The sequence below is a fragment of the Akebia trifoliata genome, chromosome 13 (genome assembly GCF_017979445.1).
Source record: "Akebia trifoliata isolate Shusen 1 chromosome 13, ASM1797944v1, whole genome shotgun sequence".
NCBI lineage: Eukaryota > Viridiplantae > Streptophyta > Magnoliopsida > Ranunculales > Lardizabalaceae > Akebia > Akebia trifoliata.
Window position 1 is genome coordinate 2887321 of NC_141387.1, and position 20121 is coordinate 2907441.

At 34.6% G+C, this 20121-nt stretch overlaps 3 protein-coding genes and 1 non-coding gene across 4 annotated transcripts; 2 read left to right on the forward strand and 2 right to left on the reverse strand.

Moving 5' to 3' along the window:
• Nucleotides 1-366: 366 nt before the first annotated feature.
• LOC147387316 (cysteine-rich receptor-like protein kinase 10) lies at nucleotides 367-10856 on the forward strand. Its single transcript, XM_086421556.1, has 12 exons — nucleotides 367-1240; nucleotides 1344-1460; nucleotides 1548-1669; nucleotides 1747-1957; nucleotides 2055-2292; nucleotides 2393-2543; nucleotides 2617-2908; nucleotides 7978-8540; nucleotides 9485-9695; nucleotides 9828-10065; nucleotides 10150-10300; nucleotides 10380-10856. Exons 1-12 carry the CDS (start codon nucleotides 406-408, stop codon nucleotides 10671-10673), a joined length of 3423 nt encoding a protein of 1140 aa, XP_086277682.1. The 5' UTR covers nucleotides 367-405; the 3' UTR covers nucleotides 10674-10856.
• Nucleotides 10857-11780: 924 nt separating this feature from the next.
• LOC147387317 (uncharacterized) lies at nucleotides 11781-12691 on the forward strand. Its single transcript, XM_086421557.1, has 2 exons — nucleotides 11781-11946; nucleotides 12069-12691. Exons 1-2 carry the CDS (start codon nucleotides 11781-11783, stop codon nucleotides 12689-12691), a joined length of 789 nt encoding a protein of 262 aa, XP_086277683.1.
• Nucleotides 12692-12860: 169 nt separating this feature from the next.
• Nucleotides 12861-17164, reverse strand: LOC147387318 (transcription factor ILR3-like). Its single transcript, XM_086420526.1, has 5 exons — nucleotides 16901-17164; nucleotides 14075-14137; nucleotides 13838-13915; nucleotides 13584-13746; nucleotides 12861-13442 (listed from the first exon to the last, which is right to left on the reverse strand). The coding sequence occupies exons 1-5, from the start codon at nucleotides 17017-17019 to the stop codon at nucleotides 13176-13178; spliced, it is 690 nt and encodes a 229-aa protein (XP_086276652.1). The 5' UTR covers nucleotides 17020-17164; the 3' UTR covers nucleotides 12861-13175.
• Nucleotides 17165-19801: 2637 nt separating this feature from the next.
• TRNAA-AGC (transfer RNA alanine (anticodon AGC)) lies at nucleotides 19802-19874 on the reverse strand. The gene has a single exon. It is a non-coding gene; the product is annotated as a tRNA-Ala (tRNA).
• Nucleotides 19875-20121: the final 247 nt, after the last annotated feature.

A 20121-nucleotide genomic window follows, 5' to 3' on the forward strand; every position in this document is an offset into this window, starting at 1 on the left:
TCCTTAGTAAAAAAAGCGTTTTAAATCAAATAATAGGCAATGAAAACAATCTAAAATCGTTAATTATGATATTAGTGAATATTATTAAAAAAAAGAAGAAGATATCTGATTTATTTGGGATGAACAAAGAAGGCTAAAAATTTCTCAAATAGAAGTAAAGCGTTTCTAGTTCTTGAACAATTTATGGGGGAGAGTGAAAAAACGGGAAGAGGGGAGAAAAAAAAAAAAAAAGGGAGAGAGAGTTGTTAACTAGAGGGGTTGGACTCTAGTTTGTTAAGAGTCCACACGTCATTTTTTAATTCAATCGGACCAGTCTAAGTCTTGCCCTTCGGTCCATATAACCGCATCTCTCTCTCTCTCTCTCTCTCTCTCTCTCTCTCTCTCTCTATAGATGATAAGTTCCATATGATGCATAATCTTGTGTCAAATATGGTTCATTTTCTCCTATTATTAACTACTTCTCTTCTGTTCTTCCAAATCCCTTGTAGAGCAGATGATGAGGTGATGGTTCTACAAACTTGTTTCGATTCGGCAAATTACACTTCAGGTAGCCAATTCGAAACCAATCTCAACCACCTCTTCAACTTGTTATACACTAATGCACCTCTTAATGGCTTCAACGCCACCGTTACGGGTCAGGATCCAGACCAGGTATATGGCCTTGTCCAATGCAAAGGAGATAGTTCCCCTGAAGATTGTCGTAAATGTATTAACACCTCAAGTATCGAAATTGTTCGATTATGTCCTAATAAAAAACAAGGAGCCATTCGTTATGGACATTGTCTCTTACGCTACTCCAACAAGCTTTTCTTCAATCAACCCGAAAATAATTTGAGAATGTATGCTTATGGGGAAAAGGACGTGTTGGACCCAGTTCAATTCGACCATCAATTAGAAGCTTTGATGAACAATCTTTCATACAGCGCTGCACATAGTCAGTCCAAATTCGCGACAGGTATGGTCAGTTTTATGGATTATCAACATATATATGGGTTGTTACAATGTACTAGAGACTTGTCGGAATCCAACTGTGAGTCTTGTCTACAATATATCGTTGGAGATCTTCCTAATTGTTGTAACACAAAGCCAGGAGGGAATATTTTTGCGGTGAGTTGTGTTTTAAGGTTCGAGATGTATCCCTTCTATAAAATCTTACCAGCTCCACCGAATGTCATTGCTACTCCACCAACTCTTCCATCACCAAATGAAGTTTCTACAACTAATTCAAAAATAAGAGATGGCAAGTACATTTATTTAATTAATTATTATTATTATTATTTTTTTTCATTTTGGACTCAAATTCTTCTTTTATGGGGAAATGAGAATTGTGTCAATTTATGTAGGAAATGAGAACAATTTGAGGATCGTTGTGATTATGGTTATTCCTCTTCTCACTGCGATGCTTCTAATCTCTTATATTTTTACTTGCCTATTATGGAGGAAATCTATGAAAAAAGATGGTAAATTGCATCTACAGCTTATCCTTTTAGTAGGGTATTGAACATGATTAATTCGATTCAATGTAACCCAAAATTTGATTTTTATAGATGTTGGAGATATTACGGGCAAGGACTCGTTTTTAATGGATTTGAGTACAATTAAAATTGCCACTAGAAATTTCTCTGATGCTAATAAGCTTGGAGAAGGAGGATTTGGCCCTGTTTACAAGGTAACATGTAATCCATTATTTAGTCTAAATTTATAGATTTTATTGGACTTGTTTAACAAATTTATACTTTTTGACAGGGAACGCTATTCGATGGGTGTGAAATAGCCGTGAAAAGACTTTTGAGAAGTTCGATGCAAGGATTAGAGCAGCTAAAAACAGAGGTAGATTTAGTTGCCAAACTTCAACATAGGAACTTAGTAAGATTGTTAGGTTGTTGCTTAGAAGAACAAGAGAAGTTGCTCGTATACGAATACTTACCTAACTCGAGCCTCGACAGGTTTCTATTTGGTATCCATCTTTTCTAATCTTTTGTAACATCAATCCATTTTAGTTTTTCTTATTTTCATAAAATTACCTCCACAAAATTGTCTATGTCAAATTGCAGATCCTGTTAATCGTCCAAGGCTGAACTGGAAACATAGGTACAAGATCATTACAGGAATCGCTCGAGGGCTACTTTATCTTCACGAAGACTCTCAACTAATGGTTATTCACCGGGATTTGAAAGCTAGCAATATTTTGTTAGATGAAAACATGAACCCCAAAATTTCAGACTTTGGCCTGGCTAAACTTTTCGGTGGTAGCCGAACTGGTGATACAACTAATCGAATCGCCGGGACATAGTAAGTTGAGAACCGCTATTCTTGTTATTGTGTTTAAATTGGACATTTTTACTTTTATTTTTATATACGTAAAATATTAGTGTTCGTCGATGTCATGCAGTGGATATATGGCACCGGAGTATGCAATTCAAGGGCACTTCTCGACTAAATCGGATTTATTTAGCTTTGGAGTTTTAGTTTTGGAGATTGTAACAGGTCGAAAGAACACTAGTTTTGACAATTCTAATTCTTCTACAAACCTTATAAGCTATGTACGTGTACTTATAAACTTATTCCCTATTGGATGCTTCATTTCGATGATTAATCACTCAATGTTTGTATTAGGTATGGCAGCATTGGAATGGTGGATCATTTCTCGAGTTATTGGATCCAACTCTTGGTGAACAATGTCCAAGGAGTGAAGTTTTAAGATGCATTCACATTGGGTTACTATGTGTTGAAGAATCTGCGAAGAATCGACCCACCATGTCGTCGGTAGTTGTCATGCTTCATAGTAACTCTGTAACTCTCCCGAGACCTTCACAGCCCGCATTTTTGTTTAGGTTTCATAAGTCCAACTCGGATAATAGAAAAGAATCGATAAATGATGTGACGATCACTGAGCTTGATCCTCGCTAGGACTGATGTGTACCCTTACGGAAATTTATGGCTCGGGTCATGTTGGATCTCGGGCTTGGTTGTTTTGAGTTGGGAAATTTAGGTGTTTTAGGAGATCAACACTTATCTTTCATGCTATTTTTCAGATTAGAAGGCCATGACGGATTAAGTTTTCTCATTGAAGTGTTACGGAATTTATTGTTATGAGTTGATCTTGTTCTGATACCATTTGTTGGATTTTTGTTTCAAAATAATATAATTCTGGATCGTATCATATTTACATATATTATGTTTGTTGTTTCTAAGTAATAATTTTTTTTTCCAAATAGAGTCTAAGTTATTTGAATATAAATTGGATAAATACCGTGAACTTTTTTCCTTCTTCCAAAAATGTTTATTTTTCTTTCACTGTTGAAGCAAATCTATAAATCTAATGAAGATGATTGGGTTGAGGCACGTACAATGTCGTTCTCTTTTAAGGCTTCTCCCATCACTGCAGATTTGGGAAAAAAACAGTAAAACGGATATTCTACGAACACCTTCTGTTTCTTTGTCCATAATTTATAATGTAAAAAAGGAAAAGAAACTGAAAGAAACAAATTAACTATGATCTAATATGTAATATAGGGTACATATAACAAAGCACAAGATACCCAAATCCGTAAAGAAGTTGATTCATAGATCAACAAAATCATGGAGAAACAAAACAAACATCAAGAGATTGTTAACCTAAACAATCAATTAATAAGCCAACTTTGTTAACATTAGACAAGAATTTGTTAACTACCATCTCAGGCTAATTTCTATGATCTAGCTCAAGTCAACCTTACCCAACTAAATGCGCATCATTTTAAAAAAACATTTAAAGTACCCAAAATACCTTTTCACCACCAATGTTTGGGCTCTCTCATCTTACGTAAGCTTTTGATCAACTCTTTGTTCAATTTGATATTTTCACGTTAAAATCATTAAAGTAGAAATTATAATTTTTCATCATGACTAAAAAATAATTATGGAAGAATAAATGATTTTATCTTCAAAGTTGAAAAATGCATATCTTGCTTATTCTTCTAGCAAATTTACCAAAACATGCACCACATTTCGACTATTTACCAAAATGATAAACTGTAGCAATTAATTTCGAAAACGGTAATTTTACCATTTTTGGAATTAATATTTTTTTACCAAAACGGTAAAAATAGTAAAATCTAAATGTATTTTTTACCAAAAATATCCTTTTTATATTTTGACTAAAATTACGAAAAAATCCTCTCCTCTTTCATATTTTTATTTAGTGTTTGGAAGATTAAAAAGAAGCGAAAAATTTAGTTGGATTTTAATTTATTTCTAAGGTTAAAATGGTAAATATATATGTAAAACAAAAAAGGGTATTTTCAGTAAAAAGATTTACATTTTACTGTTTTTACCGTTTTGGTAAAAAATATTAATTCCCAAAACGGTAAAATTACCATTTTTGAAATTAATTGCTACAAATTACCATTTTGATAATTAATTATGAAAATTGTACCGCTTTGATAAATTTCTCTATTCTTTTTCTCATATTTGCTTTGAATTTTGGTAGGATGTGCGAAATATTAGGACATTTAGCAAGTTACACATGATGCTTAGGTACACAAAAGTCAATATTTCAAACAACCTGAAAAAGTAAAAAAACCATGTATCATACAGGCTTAGAACAAGATCTTTTTTCTTCTAATATTTTCATTATTAAAAATATTTTAAATATTTTAAATTTATTTCTTTTAGTCTCCAATTTGACTGACAAATTGGTTCAAACAAGACCAAGTGTATCGAGAAACATGAAGTTTAATCACAAAGGGTAGCGAGATGGCAAGGACCACACCTGGTAAGTATGAACTTAAGTTTTGCAGAAGATTTCTAGTAATATATTTTAAAAATAGAACATTATTATTCAGACGACTCAATCCAACAAATACCAAAAAAAAAAAGAATTAAGAACGAGGGATTGGAGGATTCTATATATGTCTTTTAATTTGTCTATACAAATTCCATTTTATCGATTTAAATGTGATTGTCCAAATAGTCATCATGGAGTAAATCACTTAAGATCCAATCTAATGGCTTGGAGATGAATAGACAAGTGCAATGTGACTCGAAAATAGGGGTGCAACTCGGTCTGATTTGTGTTTAAATTGGAATCGAACCAACATAGGTTGGTTCCACTAAATAAGAACCAGAACCGATCCTAAATGCCAATAGGACTTAATCGATCCAAACCAAACTAAAGTTGATTTAGTTTGATTCCATGGCTTACCAATATCACATAAACTTAGTTAATTTTTGTTTTGCTAAGCTTCAATGAACTTGGTTGGAAATGACATATTTTTCGATGCACTAGGCATCATATCATTGGTTCATCAACTTAGTACAAAAATTTCTCAACAACAAATTCGTACTCTTTTTTTTTTTCTTCATGTGGGACAATAATTTCCTAAATTAATCATACAAAACACAATAATATCCTTCAACTAACCTAAAATCTTAATTAATCACGATGAAAAAGCTAAAGAATATTTTTTGGTGAGGCTTCTTTAACCTTAGAACTTGGAAAAAAAAAAAAAAAATGGAATCAACATAGGCAACATGTTGTAGGTGTCAGCTAACTTAGTTGGTAAAGTCTTTGGGTGATGATAATAGAAATCAGGGTTCAAATTTAGTTGCACCGAGTTATTGAACTCATTAAAAAAATAGACTTACCAATAATAATAATAATAATAATAAACAACACATTTTTCTCATAATTAAATTTATTTCTAGGGTGCTGATAATCTGACTTAGGCATGTGGCAACTCAATTGACTTATCTGATGCGATAGGTTTGAGAAGAGTAGATGTGCTCTCCTTGGGGTACATAATTATGATTCTCCATGACAAAGTGCAATTTTGTATCTTGAGGAGAGCACATGAACCTGCCACATCAACTAAGTTGAAGGGGTATGCCACGTGGCTAAGTCAGATTATCATGACTCTTATTTCTATTTGGATAGGTGGATTTTCTATCCCTCAATTTCTTACCGGATAATAAGGTTAGGTCACCCTCAGCCAGCCTTATCAGCTAATGCTCACTGGGTTCTATTATAGGATATCATGTTTTGCACGCTCAGTTGTCATGTTTTACACCCACTCAAAATTTCGTTAATGCCCCCACATGTGCATTTCATGTCGTTATTTGAAGGTCTTTTTTTTTAAACGAATAAAATTTCGAGCCCTTGACTCCTATAATCATGTTCATTAGAAGGTTTCTAAAATTATGCCATATGATAAAATCACTTATGATATTTATTAATAACATTATAATATCATTAATCTACATTATATGATAAAATATGATATAAAATTAGATGATTTATTTTAAAATTTTGAAATAACTTTATCAAATAAATGTAGGTATTTTTTCCATGCTTAAATCTTATTTTTTGTAATATATGTGCATTTTTCACTCAACTATACAAAACCATAGATATATTTCATTATGTATACGGAGGAAAAAATCTATGATTCTATGCATATGCCACGTCAGTTGAGTGAATTTTGATTGCTTTTTTGGGTTAGTTTGTCACGACGCAGATAGTTATAATGCACTTTAAGAACACTTGGTTTTTGAGGAGTCTTTATCATTACTGCATGTACATGACGGTGTCTATTCCCCAAATGTAAAATTCAAATTCACATTAAATATTTTTTTTAAATAGTATATTAAATTATATGATATCTATTGAAGAATTTAAAATTATATATATATGAGTGGCGTTCAACAACCACTTAGAGAGCCAACATGTTGTCCTATATAGGTTAAAAGTTTCATAATGAGCTGATTTTTTGTGAGGACGATCTCTATGGTGATGAGATCATCATCACAAAAAATCAGCTCAATCCAAAACTTCTAACCCCATTAAAAGTGTTTTACAACTTGAAGAAATGTGGACCATCGATTTATATCGTTTGTAAACTACTTTTGATGGGGTTAGAAGTTTCAGATTGGGCTGATTTTTTGTGAGGATGATCCCACCACAGAGATCATTCTCACAAAAAATCTTGGCTCCCTTACGTTGGCTACCGAACGAGACCCTATATATAAGAGGAACAATTGTGATAAAATCTATGACAATGACTTTTTGTAAACCACCTTTGATGGGTTAGGAGTTTCAGAATTAGCTGATTTTTTGTGAGGATTATCTCTATGGTGATAAGATAATCCTCACTAAAAATCATTCCATTCCGAAATGTCAAACCCCAATTTACAAGTTGAAGAATCGTGGACTTAATTTTTTGTAAACCACTTTTGATGGGGTTAGAATTTTCAGAATGAGCTGATTTTTTATGAGGATTCTATGGTGAGGAGATCATCCTCACCAAAAATCAGTCAATTCCGAAACTTCTAACCCATAATAAGAGAAAAATCATTATCATAGATTTTATCACAATTATTGTCATGATCTCTTTATTTTTAACGTACTTTTGATGGGGTTAGAAGTTTTGAACTATATATATATTTGCCAATGTGTTTCATCCTATATGGGTTACAAATTTCGGAATGGGCTTGACCTAAATAGGTTCGGAATGGGCTGATTTTTTGAGAGGATGATTTCCTAATTTCTTTATATATATATTATTTTATCATTCAAAATTCTTTTGACTAAGTGGCAAAATGCATTGTAATAAGAGCCCATGGTTTTATTTACCCTTTCAGCATGTGCACATCATGTGTTCCTTTTCTAGTGTAAATTAGAGATAAACCTGCAATTTATCAAAGACTTGTAAAATTTTCACTTTAGTAATGTGAACCATGAGACCTCCGAATTTCCTGAGTTTTGTTTCACACCAAGTGTCATAGATACAAAAAAAATATATATATATATATAGATGTTGTTGAGTTCTTCAGCAAGGTCACATCTTTTCTATATGATGATGATACATAATCTTGCATCAAACATCTTTCATTTGCTCCTATTATTAACTAATTTTCTGGTGCTCTTCCAAATTCCCTCTAAAGCAGACGACGGGATTCTTCTTTATACCTGTTTCAATTCTACAAATTACACTTCAGGTAGCAAATTCCAAACAAATCTCAACCATCTCTTCACTTTGTTATACACAAATGCACCACTTAATGGCTTCAATGCCACTGTTTCCAGTCAGGATCCAGATCGTGTATATGGCCTTGTCCAGTGCATCGGTGATTATTGGAAGGAAGATTGTCGTAAATGTGTCAACACCTCAAGTATCAAGATTGTTCGACTGTGTCCAAATCGAAGAGAAGGAGCCATTCGTTATGGACAATGTGTCTTACGTTACTCTTACAAGCTTTTCTTCGATAAACCCGAACATAGTTTGAAGGGCTATAGTACTTATGTGGGGAAGAACATGTCTGACCCAATTAATTTCAATCATCAATTAGGAGTTTTGATGAAGAATCTTTCATCGAAGGCAGTGTATGGTCAGTCCAAATTCGCAAAGGGGATGATTGGTTTAACGGATTTTCAAAATATATATGCTTTGTTACAATGCACTCAAGACTTATCGGATTCTTATTGCGATACTTGTCTGATGGATATTATCGGAGACATACACACTTTTTGTGGTGGAAAGCCAGGAGGAAGTATTTTTACAGTAAGTTGTTTTTTAAGGTTCGAGGAATTTCCCTTTTATAGAATATTTCCGCCGCCTCCAGGCATTGACGCTACTCCACCAACTCTTCTAGCACCAGTTGAAGCTAACACAACAAGAACAGATGGCAAGTGTTTTTACATGAATTCTTTCATCTTCAACTCATATTCATTTGTTACGAAGAAAATGACCTTTTGTTGATGTGTAGGAGCTTGGAACAATTTGAGGATCGTTGCGATCGTAGTCATTCCTCTTCAAACTGCATTGCTACTAGTCTTGTCCATTTACATTAGCTTGTTGAGAAGAAAAACAAGGAAAAAATGTGGTAAGCCTCGTTGAGTGTATATTTTCCTCCACTCTCGGGTGTGTCATACCCCAGTTAAGACCTGTGACACTCTTATATTCATCATTCTCCTCCAATAGATTGGTCTTTTGGAGTAGTTGGTTGGTTAACATGGTATCAGAGCACTTGGTTTGTATTAGTCATGGGTTCGATTCTTTCAACCCTTATGGGTGAGGGGTAGTGTTGACTGTATATTTTCCTCATCTCTTGGGTGTGCCATACCCTAGTTAAGCCCCACAACCCTCTTATATTCATAGTTTTCCCCCTCTCCAACAACTCGGTCTTTTGGAGTAGTTGATTGGTTAAAACAATAATGTAGCAAGGTTCGTATTTGCATAAGTCTGACTTAAATGATTAATTAGATCGAACACGTAATTTTGATTAAATTTGTATTTTTTAGATGTTGAAGATGTTGACATTATGAGTGAGGATTCATTTTTGATGGATTTGAATAAACTTAAAATTGCTACGGAAAATTTTTCCGATGCTAATAACTTGGAGAAGGAGGGTTTGGCCCCGTTTACAAGGTAATAAGTAATCCATTATACAGTCTAACATTAGAGATTTTACTTGACTTGTTTGATTAATTTATAATTTTAAACAGGGAAAACTATTGGATGGACGAGAAATAGCAGTGAAAAGGCTTTCAAGAAGTTCAATGCAAGGATTAGAAGAGCTAAAAACAGAGGTGGATTTAGTTGCTAAACTTCAACATAGGAACTTAGTAAGACTCTTGGGTTGTTGCTTAGAAGAACAAGAGAAGCTTCTTGTCTACGAATACCTACCTAACTCGAGCCTCAACAGGTTCCTATTCAGTATGACACAACATCTCCATCCCTCTTTTTCTTATTTTTTATAACTTACCTGTTTTAGTTTTATTTATTTATTTATTTATTTACCCAAACATCGTCGCTTATGCTGAATATAAGTTATGTTCATTGTTGCAGATCATGTTAATCGTCCAAGGCTGAATTGGCAACATAGGTACAAGATCGTTACGGGCATTGCTCGAGGGCTACTTTATCTTCACCAAGATTCTCAACTTACAGTTATTCACCGAGATTTGAAAGCCAGCAATATCTTGTTAGATGAAAACATGAACCCCAAAATTTCAGATTTTGGCTTGGCAAGACTTTTTGGTGCAAGCCAAAGTGATGACCAAACCAATCAGATCGCCGGGACTTAGTAAGTTGAGAATTACTATATATCCTTAATCTTGTGTTCAATTTGGCTATAAATAAAATATTAATGTTCATTTATTTTATATAGCGGATATATGGCTCCAGAGTATGCGATTCAAGGGCACTTCTCAACTAAATCAGATGTATTTAGCTTTGGGGTTTTAGTTTTGGAGATCGTAACAGGTCGAAAGAACACTAGTTTCAACACGTCTAATTCTCATACCAACCTTTTAAGCTTTGTAAGTTTTCTTATATATAAGCTTATATTACATGTTGGAGGCTTCATTTGGAAAATTAAACACTTAATGGTTGTATCAGGCATGGCAGCAGTGGACCAATGGAACAATTTTTGAAATGTTGGATCCAAGTCTTGGTGAACATTGTCCAAGGAGTGAAGTTTCAAGATGCATTCATATTGGGTTGCTATGTGTTCAAGATGCTGCGGTGGATCGACCCACAATGTCATCCATTGTTCTCATGCTTGACAGTTATTCTATAACTCTCCCGATGCCTTCAGAGCCAGCATTTTTGGTTAGGACGGGAAACTCCAGGTCAAATGATAGAATGGGCTCAATAAATGATGTGACGATTACTGAACTTGAACCTCGCTAGGAAGGATGGGTACTCATAAGGAATTTCTTTATGGTTCATGTTGTTGGGAGCTTGGACTTGGTTGCACGGAGTTGGGTGACTCGTGTAAATTGAGATCAAAAGGTATCAGGTTTTTCTAGCCGAAGTCTATGATCAATGTTTTAGTTTCATCTCGGCTTATATTGGAATGTTTCGACGAAACATTATGAAATAGTACCAAACTTTGAACCATGTTTATAACAAATAAGGAAATTCTATGTCGCATAAAAGTGTGGGTCTCCAATGTTTTCCTATCGGGCCTTGTTGTGTTGCTCATCTCTAATGCCAACACACTCCCCACATGGATGGCTCAAATCAGACTTACAAAATTTGACTTTTTGGTTAGACAGACTGGACACAAATTAAGAAATATGTGATAGCTTCACCACTTTGTTTATAAGAACGTGCAGAACACAGTTATGATGGTCATGTTTAACATGTTATGCTATAGGTAATTTAGAGAGAACCCCCTCTGGTTTTTGACGAATATTTGAGATACCTGGTGTTTTCAAGGTGATGACAGCCCCATGACCACGATCTTCTATGATAGACTAACAGAAAATGATGTAAATACCCTTGTCTTCAACCTTCACCGAATTCCATATATTGTTATTGAGCTTGGAAGGTTTAAAAGGAGATGAAATCTTGAGTTAACTAAACATGTTGAAACTCAAACATGCTCAATATTTCTGCATTTTCACTGTTTGGCTGAACACATACATTGGGGTTGTGGAGAGCAAGTTGAGCTTCAGAAATACCAAGTCAAATAACAAATAACGCGTATGGGAACCAAGTCATGGATTATGATATATAGTTTAAAAAAGACATTCAGAGGACTTTATTAAAAATTAAATAAAAATTGCAACTTAGAGCAAACAACCTGTCATTGATGTTTCTACATTTTCCTAATCACTAAAAGTCTAAAATGATATAAACCATGAAGTAATCTTATCCCAATTCTCAAAAGGCTCTCCTTTCTCTATCTATAAGTATCCTTTCTAACCATTCTAATCAAATCCATTCAATCTTCTTGATGCATTACACCCCTCATTCATTCTGAGTTGTTTTTTTTATCCTTATTAAATGAAAATGGCCACCTTGAGAATACTCATGTCCCTCGCTGTTGCAACCATGTTCATCAAGATAGCTACGGGAGCAAGTTATAAGGTAGGAGGTTCAAATGGTGGGTGGGATACATCCACGGATTTGAATTCATGGGTGACGTCCCAAGTGTTTTCTGTTGGAGATAATCTGAGTAAGTAAATTAATGTATCGGAAAGAAATCTTTTGATCAATCTCAAACTTCGCCCAAAACATGCATCTTAGTACATTGTGATGATTTGATAAATTGCTCAAAATTTTTTTTTTTTTTGGCAGTTTTCCAATACGGTCCCCCTCACAGTGTGCTTGAGGTAACAAAGGCAGACTACGACTCATGCCAAACAGGCAACCCACTCCAGGTTCACTCAGACGGGACCACAGTCATCCTTCTCTCTTCTCCTACTAAAAGATACTTCATCTGTGGGATCCCAGGACATTGTGCTCAAGGAATGAAGCTTCAAGTTGATATCATTGCTTCCTCAACTCCACCACCTACTTCTCCTGTCAATGCTCCCCCACCGCCCTCTCTTTCAAGCCCGCCACCATCAGCACCACCTCCAACCCCCCCACCTACCTCTCCTGTAAAACTTCCCCCAAGTTCAACTACATCTCCACCTCCCCTAACAATTCCTCCTCCCAAATCTCCATCTTCACAAACAGTCTCTCCTTCCAAGTCCCCTTCACCTTCATCTGTACCATCTATATCACCTTTGAGCAGTGGGCCAATCACCGCTCCTACGAAACCTCTTCTCATGGCCCCTTCTACATCTCCAAGTCCGCTTTCTCCAAGCAGTTCTACTCCACCACAACCATCTCCCTCTTCTGCCAACAAAGAGCATTTAGAATTCAAGCTAGTAACCGGGCTCGGATTAGGAATGATTATCCTTCTGGTCGCTTAAACAATTTGAATAAATTTCTGTTATTTTATCTGATTTTAGTCTAATGATATCACAAAAAAGGATCATCTAATCCATATGTATGTTGTTTTCTGAAAAAAACAATAAAATGATCAGCAGCAATGACATATTTCAGAAACATTTGTGTAAGGTACAACTAATGATTCAGGAATTTCACACAAGATGGTAGTTTAGGACCCTAAATCGGCCATCACTTTTCATCACATGAATAACAATGAACAGTAGGGGCAGTTTCCAAAAGATTTGTCAGCTCCCCCACAAGTATTAAGTTACCAGGTCTGTTTATTAACATTTACAAGTGATCAGCAACAATGATGTGGAAGTTTCGAGATTACCAAAAACATCCATCATCTAAACCTAATTCAGTCTTTCTGACTACAACAACTAACATAATCAAGAAGGATAAAAGTAAAGAAAATAAATCTAAGATAACTGAGAACTTAGACTTGTCAGTGAAGCCGCTGACTTAGGCGACTGGAGGACGAAGAACATGATCCTGCGAGGTGTCAACTGCAGCAGGTGGCATGAATTGCCACATGGCAACTCCCGGGTAGCCAATGAATGGCATCAACTTGTTGCCAGCAGTATGGCCTTGGGTCGCAAATGCCGCTGGCATTGCAGCAGGGTGAGGCAAGAATCCCGGTTGGGCACTCATGGCTTTGACTTGCTGTTCCAGCTTCTCTTTCTCTGCTTTTAGTCTCTGTTTCTCATCACGAAGCTCATTTTTCTCGGTCTACACAAGCAAAGGACCAATTGATTTAACAAAGCAAACAAAGTGGTATCTTCCAAGTATAAAAACCATGCCCAGTAAAACTCAAATAAATTGAAGGAGATGGAGAAAGAGGGGAACACAATAGACGAAACCCTGGCACACCTTCAACTCCTTAACCTTCTCCCGGAGGTTCTCATTTGACTCCTTCACCTTCTGAGCTTCACTCCTCAACTGTGTAACCATGCGAATAGCATCACTCAATATAGCAGCCTTGTCAATTTTGGGTGGCCTTCCAGGTTCCAAGATGGAACCCAATTCCAGAAACCTTGCGATCATGCCAAAGTAAATAAGAGAGATGTATAGAAAAACAGGAAAAAAAATATATGAAAAGGGTGTAAATGTGAGAAAGAGCATGCCTTTCATTCAGCTTATCCCTTCTCATTTTTTCCCTACATGCTTTGGATCCAGATGCATTGCATGTTTCAGACCTCACCCTGCAATAGAAATTCAACACAAATAATGACATTGCAAGGAGAGAGAGATAAAAGTGCAAATTCATTGTGCTGAAAGCCAATGACCCAATCCAAGTACTTGAATGGTCAATGTGCCGAACTTCTGACTAAGTAGCTAAAGAGAATGAAAGAGCTACATACCGTTTTCGAGAGGCTGTTTCTTTGAGGCCATCTGAATTCCCAAGGGAGGTGTCAACTTCCACACTGAGAGCAGATAAAGAAATCATAAGGAAGAAAAATAATCAAAATTTCATAAGAACTCATAAATAGAATATCACCACTCCATGGATGGCATGCATGAATGATATAGGCTACTCTGGGGTACATCCTTTTGATAAGATCTAATAAAAAAAATGCTATTTAAATACAACCTCAAACTCAATGAGACAAAGAGTGGAGAAAAAAATTAGGGGGACAAAGATCATAGCTTTCTCCTTGTCTGGCTAACAAGACAGATATAACTTACAGCAACAGAAAAAAAGATCAGTATTACCTTACTGGAGTCCAACAGATTTTTGTGCAGTCAAGGAGCTACATGTCATGAATATTTAAGCCAAATTTTCTTAGGAACACGACCCATGTCACTGAGTGCCAAGAAAATAGTTGTCCTGCAAGCATACTTGCAGGAAGATAGTTGTTCCCTTTTCTTACACTCAAAAAATATAAAGCAGGATGACTCTTGTTGAGGCATTTCAAATTCAACTATACATTATTCTGAATTTATCCTCCAGACATTACTAATGACATTAGGGATTTCCACCTAGTATCATAGGTCACTATTGTCCAAAACACTATACATTATAAATTATTTGAAGTCATCAGTTCCCCATTTCTATCACTCTAGGTATTGAAGGAAACTTTATTTGCAAAGATACCCGCCACTCTGAACCCTACAACATGCACACTTTCAAGCTGGAACATTTTTTAAGAAAGGGTGAGGCAGCCACAATAACTTCAATAAGAAATCACAAGTTTTATCTTCAAGGGAATAATGGAAAATGGCCACGGTAACAACTTTGAGAAAGAACTGAGGTGAATCACTTCCTATATTTAGAAATGATATAAAATAATCGAATATAAACAAATCAAAGCATCCATTTAACCAAGTAAACTTCCCTTGTAAAGTAGCAGATAAGCTACCAACATTTGGGACAAAACTTCAAGAATTCAATATGATAATAGTCAATAGTCATGTAGTTTTTCTCCTCAAACAATTCTAATATGTCATTTTTGACAACCACACAATAACCACTGTTAAAATTATCTTTCACGAATTATAGTTCTTTGAGACAAACTACTTATCAATTTCATTGGAGGGTTGAAAAAAGTGTCATTAACGTCATCAATTGCCGAGTCATAAGTAAATAACGTAGTTTGTGGGGGCGATTAAAAAAATCATATTTAAACTCAATAACAAGTAACAAAGAGGGGATGCACATCAGTTAGAGAAGATCCAGTAGCAAGAATGGTGATATCCAAATAAATTCAATTTCTCTCTTGTAGGTGCACCAAATTTAGTTCCATGGGATAGAATCACATCTAGATTCCATTTTGTGGTACAGTATGCTCAATCCTTTAGAGTCCTTGGATGTTTTCCTTTCATTTGACAGACTAGCAAGATAAAGTACACAGCATCTGAACAGCCAACTCTCGAAAACTCATAATTTAAGAATATAGGAATCTTGACTTGTTATGAAGAACCACTGAATTGGCCAAGCACTACAACCCTTCTTGTTGATTCACTTTGATGTGAATTCCCAATCTAATAGAAAAGCTTTTTCTTCTCACCTTTGATGGGGATAACCATTTCAATTGCAACCTCCCCTGCTCAATGATTTCAGTACTAGAAGAACATTTTCTTTGCACACATTACTCTCAAATGTACAAAAAGAATAAAATTAACTAAGGCCAGCAATACCTAAGTGCGATAAAAATTGAGTATGAATGGGATGAGTCACTGTGAATTGAGAACTAATTATCCCACATGACTTGGATTGTATAGTGTGCTAAAGCCAAAAAAATGCAATTCTAACCAATATGTATCTTTGACCCAACATTCTTGTACAAATAACTTATTTTGGGTTCAAATAACCTATTTTGACTCAGACTAAGCTTCATCGTCATCCAAGATTGGTAATGCCAGTTATTATATCATGTAAGAGATACAATAATTAAGTAGGAAAGAATCATAGTCACATGTATGATAGGATTACAATAATATTGCATAATATTAGAGTAATCTAAGGTTAATTTTCTATAAATTAGGTGTGTTATTGAGTTATTAAATTAATGTAGAAATCACCCCCTTCGTGAAGACCACTAATGAGGTTGGCTCCTCTCTAAACCCAGGAATCATAGCAGCCTCCAACCCACAAAATTGGTTTTCCCCTTTCGTTTTCAATTAATTTACCTTCTATTTTGTATGATTTATGGCAATTAAAAGTTCATTTTATCAACAGATTCTAATCCTAGCTCTCACCTACTATAAAACATTTCAGAGAAAACCCACGAAACACACACCTACTTTTGAGACATGACGTAATTTGTAGATTAAGATTTAAGGGTTGTGCCTTAACAACGGATTACAACCAATTTGTGCACATAAATTTGGAAAATGGACTAAAAAAATTGTCTTTTTTCGGGTATATTATAAAATTTTAAATTTTATACAAACTATCAACGATATTGAGTGAAAACAAGATCGTCCAAAACTATTTTTTGCTCCATATAAAGTAAATAACCATCTTTTTTCTCCATCTTAAAGACTTAATAGCCCTGAATCCAAATCATCCAGCCCTAATAGAGGGAAAAAATCATAAAAATTTTGATTTCATGAGCGATTTAAAAAGGGTTCCGAGTAATTTAATGGTCGTAACAGAGAAAATTTCACAAAGATGAGACCGAAATTTTTTCAGAAACTTAGGAGTTTATTGAATTTTTTTTACAGAAACGTAAAATAGGACTCACCTAACGTTAGTAGAGCCATTCAAGGTCTGTGAAGACCATTGAAATCCGGTGGACGGGGTAGCAAAATCATCGATCAAACCGTAATCGAAGAGCCAATTCGAATTTTCAGGAAAAGTCATTTTCGATTGTTCAATCGATTGCCGGAAATCAAGTTTTCCGGCAAAAATTTGCAGATAGGGTTTCACTGATTGGGGGAAATAAAAGAAGGTTTTTTAAAATTTTTTTTTTTTTTTAGGGTTAAAGGGAGAAGAATCAAGGAATTTGAGAGGAATTGGTGCCGCAGTGGCTGCGTTTAGACTGGGAAGAGTCCCAAATGGGCTCATGACTGTTATTGTTGTTGGGCTTGAATTCCATTTTTGGCCCAAAAACCCTAAAAAAATGATATTCAGTAGATCTATGAACCAATCGTCATGATTGGTAATGGGTAGTAATTAGATTTGACCCTTTTTAATAGTTGTAACCATCTGCGTTCATTCTTTTTATCTTTCGCTAATGATTTTCTGAATGAAATTTTTTTACTCCGTATGTACTCGGGTGACGTGCAAGGGCACAAAACCATTGATCGTTTCTTCGTGCATCCCGAAGAAAAAGATCTACGGTTATGTGCCCTTGCCATGACAGCTGCGTACAAACCGACTGAAAATTTTCGAGTAAAAAATTCACGATTCTTTTTTTTTTTTTCCTTCAATTTATTGTTTCTTCCTCTCTCCCTATCCTTCTTGAATAAGAATGAGACATCGTGACACTTGTTTGCACTTAAATACTACTCAATGTGGCACGATACTTTTAAACATTTACAGAAAAATATCATATGATATCATCAAAATATATCATTGCAACACCGTAAAATAAAGCATCCTTTTAAGAAATTTATTTATTTATTTTATGTAAAGTCATGTAAATTATCACTTCACAACTGATAAATAAAAATGATTGAAACCTTAGTAAGCATTTGTATGATATCAAATTAAGATGTTGTTAGAAAGTCTATTCATATTTTTTTCATCAAGTAGTTTTTCCATTAATTCCCCTTAGAATTCATGTTTTTATCTACCATATCAAACCACTTTTGTATGTATCATGTCTTCTTCCATTGTGCATTTTCTATTTTTAAGGGGGTAATAGGTGTTCGTTCGTGTGAATAAAACACCTAAAATAGTTTTAGGATATTATTCATTCAAATATTTTTACTTTTAAATTTTTGTTTGGTTGTGCTGTTGCATTCGATTTTTGAGAAGTTGACATACCAAACACATGTCAAAATGAAGTTAGATACTTGGCATACATGCTATGTGATGTAGGTAATAGTATTTCTTCTTGCTCTTTTAGAATCTACAACTTGAATTTTTTTCTCTTTCTAATTAGGTTCATAAAGACCTTTGATGAACTTGCCTAAATCATCTTACTCAATTTTTTCTTAGCTCATTGTCTAATGTAATTATTACATTTTCTTGGATACATTCTTGTTTATTTATTTATTTATTTTATCTTTCCTAATATTTCACTTATTCGTCTCAAGTCCCTCAACAATATTATACTAATACTAAATTTAGTTGGTCACTGATATGTCACTTCTAAAGCACATTTCTACTTTAACTAAGGCTTAAAATGGATAGTGTTTTATTCAAGATTCGAGTGATCCAAATTTGAATTTAGTGAGTTTGGTTCCTTCAAATATATCCGAATAAAAAAATGGGTCAGATATGGGTTGAGATCCTTTGATCCGTGTTCGATCTAGGTCGAATACAAATCTATCCTTATATCTGTTTAGATCCGAATGATATATTACTTTGTAAATTATATTTTTATATTTTTTAAGGTATCTTTCTTCAATTAACAAGTGTTAAAATAGTAGCCAAGGTCTCCTTTAAAATAGGAGGTCTTGAATTCAAGTTACATTTTGACTACACTTTTAACAATTTTCCTTGAAATAACCTTGAACGGTTCGAAAGTATTCAAGCTAGCTGACTTGAATTAATTAATTTGATTGGGTTAAATCAGGAATTAGTGAAAGCAAATGATTCGGATATGATTTTAGCTAATAGGATTTGAGTCAGATTTGGATATGGATTCAAATAAAAAATTTGGATATGAATATACTCATATTCGACTCGAACCAAACCTGTTTTAAACCCTGACTTTACCATCCAACTATGATCTTATGAACAACTTCTTCAATATTTCTATTGTTATGTATGATAAAGCCAATATGATGAAAGTACTCATTTTGAAGTATTTCTAAATGTTCAATTTTTATTGGACATTAATTCCTTTTCTTAGGTGCCAATACTAAAGTGAATTAACTCTTTTTTCTTTGAAAACTATAATTAGTAGTCATGATATAATTGAAAAAGAAACACAATCACATTATGAGTAATGTGAAAAAAACATTATTTTCCTCCTCTAAAAGAATGTGAATATCAGGTTATTGGCCAGACCTTTGGACGACACATATTGGACGTTTGAAATGCACACCGTGAATTATGATTAAACTCAATCAAATGGTAGAATACATCAACCGCCTTGCTGTGATTAACAAGCTATATAGGTTTCTGCTACTCTTTTCGATTCAATATCAGAAGCAACTAATGTTGTCTTAATTCATCATTTAGGCAATTTAGCTGATTTCTGCAATAGTAAGAACTACTCTTTGTTTATGCATCAGAAACTAATAATGGCTTTTGTTTGGGGTAAAGGTTGACTTGGATGGTTAACAACCATTTGATCAATTTAATGGGTCCATTTGAAGAATGCAGTTTGTGGGCTAATGGCTTAGGCCATCAAATGGTCGTCTATGAAAGGCTCAATAAATTTATAAATATATCTATCTCCTTTGGTTTTTATAGAAAAAAAGAGAGGATAGTATAGTTTCCAAAAGATTTGTTGAGAATAAATAAAAAGTGGAGATGCGGGGTATCGATCCCCGTACCTCTCGCATGCTAAGCGAGCGCTCTACCATCTGAGCTACATCCCCGTAATATATCTAATTGCTTCCACAGTAAAATAATATTTAAATAATTTGAACAAAACATCAAAGGATCTTAGCAAGGGGTTAAAGACAAGAATACGATGGTCAAAGGGCTATGTGATCATTTTGAAAAAATGCAGGGGCATCCGAATTATTCTCCAAAGACGAAAGGAGAATGTCTAAATTACCCTTGGGTGTCAGTTACAAATCCTTACTGAGAAAAAGGAATAAATTTGACAGATTGCAGTTGCCA

Excerpts from the sequence above, each read along its gene's own strand:
- LOC147387318 (XM_086420526.1), bottom strand. The coding sequence starts at position 17,019 with ATGACTTTTCCTGAAAATTCGAATTGGCTCTTCGATTACGGTTTGATC. Across the intron at positions 14,138-16,900 it reads AATGGCTCTACTAACGTTAG|TGTGGAAGTTGACACCTCCC; the intron begins GTGAGTCCTATT and ends ATCTGCTCTCAG. Across the intron at positions 13,916-14,074 it reads GAAACAGCCTCTCGAAAACG|GGTGAGGTCTGAAACATGCA; the intron begins GTATGTAGCTCT and ends TTTCTATTGCAG.
- LOC147387316 (XM_086421556.1), top strand. The coding sequence starts at position 406 with ATGATGCATAATCTTGTGTCAAATATGGTTCATTTTCTCCTATTATTA. Across the intron at positions 1,241-1,343 it reads TAATTCAAAAATAAGAGATG|GAAATGAGAACAATTTGAGG; the intron begins GCAAGTACATTT and ends CAATTTATGTAG. Across the intron at positions 10,301-10,379 it reads ATACCAACCTTTTAAGCTTT|GCATGGCAGCAGTGGACCAA; the intron begins GTAAGTTTTCTT and ends TGGTTGTATCAG.
- LOC147387317 (XM_086421557.1), top strand. The coding sequence starts at position 11,781 with ATGGCCACCTTGAGAATACTCATGTCCCTCGCTGTTGCAACCATGTTC. Across the intron at positions 11,947-12,068 it reads TTCTGTTGGAGATAATCTGA|TTTTCCAATACGGTCCCCCT; the intron begins GTAAGTAAATTA and ends TTTTTTTGGCAG.